The sequence below is a fragment of the Mus musculus genome, chromosome 6 (assembly GCF_000001635.26).
Source record: "Mus musculus strain C57BL/6J chromosome 6, GRCm38.p6 C57BL/6J".
Lineage (NCBI taxonomy): Eukaryota > Metazoa > Chordata > Mammalia > Rodentia > Muridae > Mus > Mus musculus.
The window spans coordinates 140,595,871-140,603,913 of record NC_000072.6 but is presented as its reverse complement, the minus strand read 5'-3'; the positions used below and the strand labels follow the sequence as shown (position 1 = coordinate 140,603,913).

The window sequence follows — 8,043 nt, the reverse complement described above, 5'->3', positions numbered from 1 at the left end:
AACTCTTAGCTTTCCTTTTCCTCCTTCTGAAGCATGGGACTGTGGGTGTGGGCTACCATGCACCATCCCAGAGCAGTCCCTCCAGCTGAAAGCTCTCCCGTTCAGCCTGTCTGCAAGGCTGAGCTTCACAAATGGATAATTTGTCATCCTTGCAGGCAAGATCCAGCAGGCAACAGAGAGAGCCAGGTTCGTGCATGGAGTATGTCAGGCAGGGTGGAGCCCCTGAGGGCTACAGAGTTTGTTAGAGAAAGTGGCTTTGGCCAGGCTCTCTTTAGAAACGCAGCCAGCCCATTATCCTCTCCTCTACCTGAGACATAGTAACAAGCAACAGAAAGCCAAGGTTTTGTCAATGCCAGCATTCTTCCCGCAGGAGCTAATCTCCCTTTTATTAAGCCGCTCCTGGGGGTCTGCTCAGGCTAAAATGGGAATGAAAGATTAACATTAAAAAAGAAACACAAGAGCCCCTTAAATGGCCCAGTGGGTGAAGCCTGGGAACCGACAGGTTGCCCTTTGACCTCTCCATTCACGTGCCACTCTTCCCCACCCCCCAAATGCCATCAAGATAGCTCAGTCTGTAAAGGCATCAGCCATCAAGTCTGATGATGGGAGTTCAATTCCTAGAACGCAGGGGATGGAAGGAGGGAAGAGAAACAGGAAACAGTTTTTTCAATAGTTTACCTAAAAGACATCGGAATCTCTGTAAGACAGAACCCGGGCGTTCTACATATTCATAACCTGTGTGTGTGTGTGTGTGTGTGTGTGTGTGTGTGTGTGTGTGTGTGTGCGTGTGAAAATGGGAAAGACATTCTGAAATGCCTTTCCTTCTCCACTGACCTACCACTCAATCAGTGGAGAACTCTGAGAAACTTCCGCTGGCCCTGTGGTTTCCTAACCCTGGAACTGTAGAGGTTGGGGTGCCCCTCAACTTCCAGACACATTCGTTTATTTTGAGACTTAGAAGACAATCTAAGTGGCTGGATATTAACCTGTTTTTATTTTGCTCTTCCTTCTCCTTCTTCCTCCTCTGCCTCTCCCTTCGTCCTCCTTCCTCCTCTTTCCTCTTTCTTAAGCTTGAGACAGGAGACAGTTTTTGTGTGTGTGTGTGTGTGTGTGTGTGTGTGTGTGTGTGTGTGTGTGTGACCCTGGCTGTTCTGAAACTATCTCTGTAGATGAGGCTGGCCTCGAACTCACATGAGATCCTCCTGCCTCTGCCTCCCCAGTGCTGGGATTAAAGACATAAACTACCATCTTCTGGTTCAATTTCTACTATCTAAAAAGATTTAGGTACGGGCAGTGGTGGAGCATGGGAGTTAGAGGCAGGCGGACTTCTGAGTTCAAGGACAGCCTGGTGTACAGAGTGAGTTCCAGGGATAGCCAGGGCTACACAGAGAAACCCTGTCTCAAAAAACAAAACAAGCAAACAAAGATTTAGGTAACGCCAGCAGATGGGATGATGGCATGGTCTGAGCTCCTCCTCCACATAACACAATTCATTTACAATTTCTTCGTGGCTCTGACTTGCTTCCCTCCTCAGAGCTGGAATTTGCACCACCATTCCTGCTGGGCTTTCTAAGCTTGTACCTATTCCTGAGAGCATAGAGCCTTATGCTTTCGGCCTACTGTAGAATTCTTCTTCCCTATGCTTTCGGCTTGCTGTGTTTCTACCTCTCCAAACCTGGAAAATCCTCCTTGTATCTGTAACAATTAAGAGGGAAAAGCATTCAGATGGTCTTTCCCATTCTCTCTCTCTCTCTCTCTCTCTCACACACACACACACACACACACACACACACACAAACACCCACACACACACAGGTAACGGGTATGTAGACCACTGGGTTCAGTCTTACAAATGTCTTTTGGGGGGCAAGGAGGCAAAGTGAGAAATACTGAGAAACTATCTCTCATGCGTATGCTGTCCTACTCTAGTGAAAAAGCTGGCTCTGGAGTTAGAATTTGGCCTGCCTGCTCCAGATCCAATCATGTTTGCTTGAAAATTCCTCCAGAGTATGTGTCCTGGGTGAGGCGGGCAGGCTGTGAGAGACCTCTGAGACCATTACCGGCCAGCTGAGTACCGTTCCGCTCTGAGCGAAGCAAGAAGGCAGTTCAGTTCTACTAAGTACCCAGTGTTGGTTAAGTTGAGTAGTTTATTTTAAACACATTTAAGCACGGCACAACTTAGAGAAAACCTTCCTGGTGATAATTATGTCAATCCCCTGTGCACAAAAAAAAAAAAAAAAAAAAAAAAAAAAAATCACAAAGTAAACTAAGCAAAGATCAGACTCAGGATCGCGCCTCTGTAAAGTACACGTGACACCTCCATAGTGATGCAGTCTATAGACTGAGTGCATGTGACACCTTTTATAAAGACAGGTTCTATAGATTGTCAAACTCATGATTAGGGTCTTGGGAGAGGATCTGGTGTGGATGCCTGGATCTAGTGTCTGTGTCTGGCCATACAGACAGCACAAAGGTCACCAGGCGATTAACCGCGTCAGCTCCCAGAAGCCTTCAGGGTAGGTAACAGGTTATGCATCTCTACCTTTGACCTGTGTGTTACCCTGTGTGTTCAGCACTCCAGGATCCCCTAGAGCACAGGGACTTCCTTGTCTCCCACAGTGGGTCACCTGACTCGGCTAGGAAAAAGGGGGAGAAAAACAGACCAGCCCAGGAGAAGACATTATGTGCTGATAATCAGCTAAAAAGTAAATGATTCCCATCAGAATTAGGGTTGCTTATCTAATAATACTCCTTTTCTTGGTTTTAACTTTCAAAATATCACCCCCAATTATATCTAAAACTATTGCTAAAGTATAAACTTTAAGGGTTTGTAAAAATTTCTGAATCTTAGGATTTGTAAATTCACTGCGTGTGGTTTAAAAGATCTGTAAAATAATTTGTAATAAAATCTTACCTTAAAGTCTATAACGGGGGTTGCAGAGATGGCTCAGCGGTTAAGAGCACTGATCACTCTTCCAGAAGTCCTAAGTTCAATTCCCAGCAACCACATGGTGACTCACACATCTATAATGGGATCCGGCGCCCTCTTCTGGTGTGTCTGAAGACAGTGACTGTGTACTTATACACATAAATCTTTTTTTTTTTTTTTTTTTTTTTTTGACACAGGGTTTCTCTGTGTAGCTAGCCCTGGCTGTCCTGGAACTCACTCTGTAGACCAGGCTGGCCTCGAACTCAGAAATCCGCCTGCCTCTGCCTCCCAAGTGCTGCGATTAAAGGCATGTGCCACCACGCTTGGCAAAATAAATCTTAAAACAAAAAAACTTATAACAGAAAGGGTTGACAGTAAAAATTAATAATCTATACATAGGTAATATTCTTTGTTACAGGCTGCTTGTATGTAACTTGGATTTAAGTTTGTTTATAAGAAGAGAAGTTTTTAAAAAGAAAAATAGGGGTGTGTGCCTGCCTGATGGGCTCACGAGGTGGCAGAAGGAAATGACAACCATGTGGCTAGCTGCCATCTTGGCTGATGATCTTGCAACCATGTTAACAAAAATTGTATTGCCATGTTTTCCAATACTAGATATGATTATTTAAGGTAATGGTCCAAATTTGTATAATTTAACCAAATTGTTTCTAACCAGAAATAGTTTTTCTTGGGGTACTGTTTTTGTTCATTACATAGTAGCTGATGCTGTTAACATTCCGATATACAAAGTTCATCATATATGAGAGCAGGTGACAGCAGAAGCTTTCTGTTCGGATCCAGGCCTTGGATGCTGCCCTTAACTGACTACTTCTACATGGCTTCCAGGTGGTTTTTATGCAGGAGTCTAATGTAAACAAATGGTTACCTACCTACAATTACCCAGCAACGGAACTCTGGACCATGACCCAGCCAGTTGCACACTTGCATTTAACTCAGTAATCTCAAGTTTTCCTCATGTAACTGCCTCTTAATGTTCCCCACAGTGCTGCACAGTTGCTCCCTCCTGACTTACATCCTGGCTCTCTGTCAATGGTTAAGTCTAACTATGACCCTTTGGACGGACCCTCTTCTGAGGCACTCTAATGACCGCTCCCCTCATCGACCATCAGTCGACTGTCGGTCTCGAAGCAGTTCCCAAGAGCCTCACACCCCCAGATCCCTAAGGGTGGTTCGGTGGCCCTCTGAGAGGGGACAAACCATCCAGTGCGTCCCTCTCCTTGCCACTCTCTCCATGGTTTTTTGGGACTCACAACAAATGTGGCTGGACTGAGGCCCCCTGTGCATCAGTGAGCCTCTGTCTCACCAGCTCAGATCAACTTAATGTCCTTCAGGACCAGCTGGCCTCCTTGACTGCTCCAGTGTTCCAAGATTAAAGAGGCCTCCTATGCGAACGGTGCTGCATCTGCACGAACCAGTCCTAACTGGTTTGAAACGCGGCCTCCCAGCAAAGGGAGCAGAGAACAAATCCTTCTAAGTTCCCTTCCACTCTGGCTCCTCCCTTTGATCCATCCATCCTCCTCATGCCCACACCTATGTTTTTACCCTGTCTTTTAAATGTTTTTCTCACTGAACTTCACACTATACCTAAAGGTTCCACACAAGCTCTCCCCATAGCTCCAGATACCTCTGTGCGGAGGTTCAAATGAAAACGGCCCGGAGGCCCATAGGGAGCGTGGCACTTTTAGGAGACGAGACCTTGTTGGGGTAGGTGTAGCTTTGCTGGGGTAGGAGTGACCTTGATGCTTGAGGGACATGTCAAAAAACTTGTTAGACTATACTCAGAGAGACCAGGGAATGCTTAAATGGTGCACACGGGGCACTGGTCCTGTCCTATCTTTTGCTCAGGAGACCTGCCACAGGCTGAATCCCATGGCACAGGATTAAGTCCTGCCAGCTGTATTGCTCTCAGCCTTTTCAAGTTTCAGGTTGACTTTTCAATGTAAACTACTTTACAGTTAAAACTTCAAAACTGACAAAAGAAGAAAGTATACAACATACTCGTGAGGTGAAATAAACAGGGTCTGGAGAGATGTCAGGAATTAAGGGTGTACACTGCTCTTCTGGAGGGCCCAAGTTTGGTTACCAGCACCCATATCAGGTAATGTAAGTTATGTTTTAAGTTTTTAATCACCGTGCCTAAGAGATCTATGAAACCAAAAGTGCTTCTAAGCTGTAAGCCCTTGCCCGGAGCTGCTGGAGGCTGATGCTTTCAATAAGATAACAAGCCACAGGTTTTCATTTCCCTAAGCAAGTTTGGTTGACTCAGCTGTACCAGACGTGCTTGATCACATGTAGGCCAGAGGTACCCAGGCCGAAAGTAGGTCATAACGTCTGCTCGCCCCACACCCCACCTAGCATTAGACTAAGGCGGGAAGCGCATCATTTTATGAGTTAGCCTTTATAAGCAGTTGGTCAATGTAGCTCATGGCCACTTTCTGGGAACTTCGGAATACACCTGGCCAGAGCCCATTATCCTAGCCAGTATTTAATGAAAGGTTGCTTCAAATGTGGCTCGATATTGTACTAGTGGTCTTATTCTTGCCTGGTGGGATTAAGAATCGCTCACAATGGCCTGTAATTCCAGCTCCAGTGGTACCTGCTATCTCTAGCCTCAGTGAGATCCTGAACTCATGTGCACAAATACACACTTAAGAAGCAAATCCTTAAAAAGAAAGAGACCCTCCCCCCCCCAACCCCAAACCCACAGAGAAGCCCAAAGACTCTTGGAGAAAGACAGAGGTCACCTCTTATGATGATAAAGTCACCGTGTACCGTGAGAGGGGCAGAGCGTGAGGCTTTTCTTTGATACGGCTGAATTAAGGTGGCGCATTTACAGAGGTGGGGGCTGGCAATGCTGTGCTGACCTGTTTTCACTGACCTACAGACTCTAGCAGAGTGCATTTTCCTTTGTTTCCTTTTGCAGTGCATGCATTTTATACACCTGCATTTTCAATTAAATCTAAATCCTTTTTAGTGTGTCATGGGGTGGGGACAGACGTGACTAGTGCCAACTTGGTCGGGGCTATTCTACACGGGAATCCAAAAAGCATCCCATTTCCTTGTGCTCTGAACAATGTACAGCATGAACAAAAGGTTAGAGGGGAAGAGAACGTAATTGATTCTGAAGAGCGTGAACATCTGCAAAGAATGCATCCGAAAGAAACCATCTCCGGGGCCCGCTCGTGAGAAACTGTTCCCCATGGCAGACACAGCCCTGTCTGCCCTTCCCCCACATTCTCTAAGCACACTGACACTGAAGCTTGGAGACATGGAAACAAGGTAGGGGACTTCTCAAAACATTGATGTTAAGCTGCAATTTATGACAAGTTGGAAGAATGATATGGTGGTCTACACCGTGGCATGAAGTGGCTATGAACCATGGTTGGCACCATTTTCCTGTGTGCCCTCAGATTCCTCTACTCTGTCATGGGAGGGCTGGATGCACCAGGCCTTTGAATGATGTTGCCCAGGGAGGCAGGTTGACACACCACTTTTTCTTTTAGAGGTCATGTGGGTCTCTTGATTTTTCCCCCATTTTCTTTTTTCTGCTGTTGAAGTTGAACATAGGGCTCCCACATGCTGAGGAAATGCTCTACCTCTCAGCTACACTCCTGGTCTCAGAGTCTCTACTTTTGCATGAAAAGACATGGTGGTGCCTCTACCTCCAATACTTGGGGAGCAGAGCCAGGCAGTCTCTCAAAGCCAGTCTACATAGCAAGTTCCAGGCCAGCCAGAGCAACATGGTGAAATCCTGAAACCCTGGAGAGCAATAGATAGATAGATAGATAGATAGATAGATAGATAGATAGATAGATAGATAGATAGAAAAGGAAAAAGATTCTAACACCAGTGATTTAAGAACATCAACATTTATTTAACATGATAAAAAAAGAAATGAGCTATGAACATTTGCATTAAACTCTAGTAAGCAGCCTTATTACATGTGTTCACTGTGTAACTTCCACACAATGAACATAATTACATCTGTACACAAACCAAGTACTGGATCTAAAAGCCTGCTTATTGCTGTACACATCTATCCCAATGACATAAATGTCCAGTACTTCAAAATACCTACGCTTGTAATTGTTTGGCTTTTGAAAGGAAAGCTAAGCAACAGCATTTGTGTGGAAGCAGACGGAGCGAGGCAGGGACTGCTGATGGTGCAGTCTCACTGAGGAGGGGTTAGAGCAGAAAACAGGACAGACTTCACTGAGCAGTGAGAAAATGGCACATTTTAAATATATTTATATAAAATTTTTACAAATCAAGTGTCAAATGAAGTACTGCAGAAGCCAAAATGGGAAGAAAAAAGGAGGGAAGCAAACAAGCTTCGAAGGAAAGCATAGCCTCACTGAAAAGCAAGAGACCCAAGTTCACTGAGACTTAAGCATCCAGACCTGGGAACTGCAACCAAGCAAGCTCTGATGGAGCATGAGGGAGAAAGCACCTGACTGATACGCTCTGAACTCAAATAGCAGCAAGCGGGCGGGTGGGCGGACTGCGGAGGACGGTGACCTTGACACTACGGAGTGCACGTACGGGCCATTAAAGCTAGTTTGGAATAAACATTTTCCAAAGGTGATAAAATGATGCTCTGTGGTCAGCAGCATCCGAACTATGAATTTCATAGAGTTAAGGTATATTGTACATCTTCTTACACCACTGAGGTCCACAGCTTCAGCTCTGTGAGCTCTCAACAGACGCCAGTGCAGCTGAAAAACACGAGGACGGGAGATTACTTCTGACATCTGCAAAGCACATGACTGCTACGTCCCAAAGTGACTGAGGCAGAACAGCAGGTGACAGGCATGGCCTGGAAAACCCTAACCCAGAACATACGGACAGGCACTTTCTTCACTTCCTTACTGAAGCAACAACCGAGGATGCAGTCAATCCCACAGCAGTTCAGAAATGTCTCCATTGGCTGCAGCAGATGAGCGAAGCAGGCTAGCTCTGCCTGACCTCTCTATCACACACAGCAATGTACTGAGCTGTATCTACAGCAGCACTTGTGAGGACCCCTACATCCTGCCAAAACCACAGGGTCAGAGAATGGTGACATGCAGAGTGATTGGCAAGGTGTTAAGTAG

At 45.7% G+C, this 8,043-nt stretch overlaps 1 protein-coding gene across 46 annotated transcripts in view; it reads right to left on the bottom strand.

Annotated features, from left to right (window-relative positions):
- Positions 1-6,803: 6,803 nt before the first annotated feature.
- Plekha5 (pleckstrin homology domain containing, family A member 5) overlaps positions 6,804-8,043 on the bottom strand; it is a 173,472-nt gene continuing 172,232 nt past the window's right edge. For all 46 annotated transcript variants that reach the window (XR_003956147.1, XR_003956148.1, XR_001785082.1 and 43 more), the window contains one exon: positions 6,804-7,665. Coding sequence is in view for 5 of the 46 variants with exons in the window: in XM_006506864.2 (XP_006506927.1) it covers positions 7,631-7,665 (35 nt within the window). In the remaining 41 variants the exon portion in view is untranslated. The remainder of the gene's footprint in view (positions 7,666-8,043) is intronic.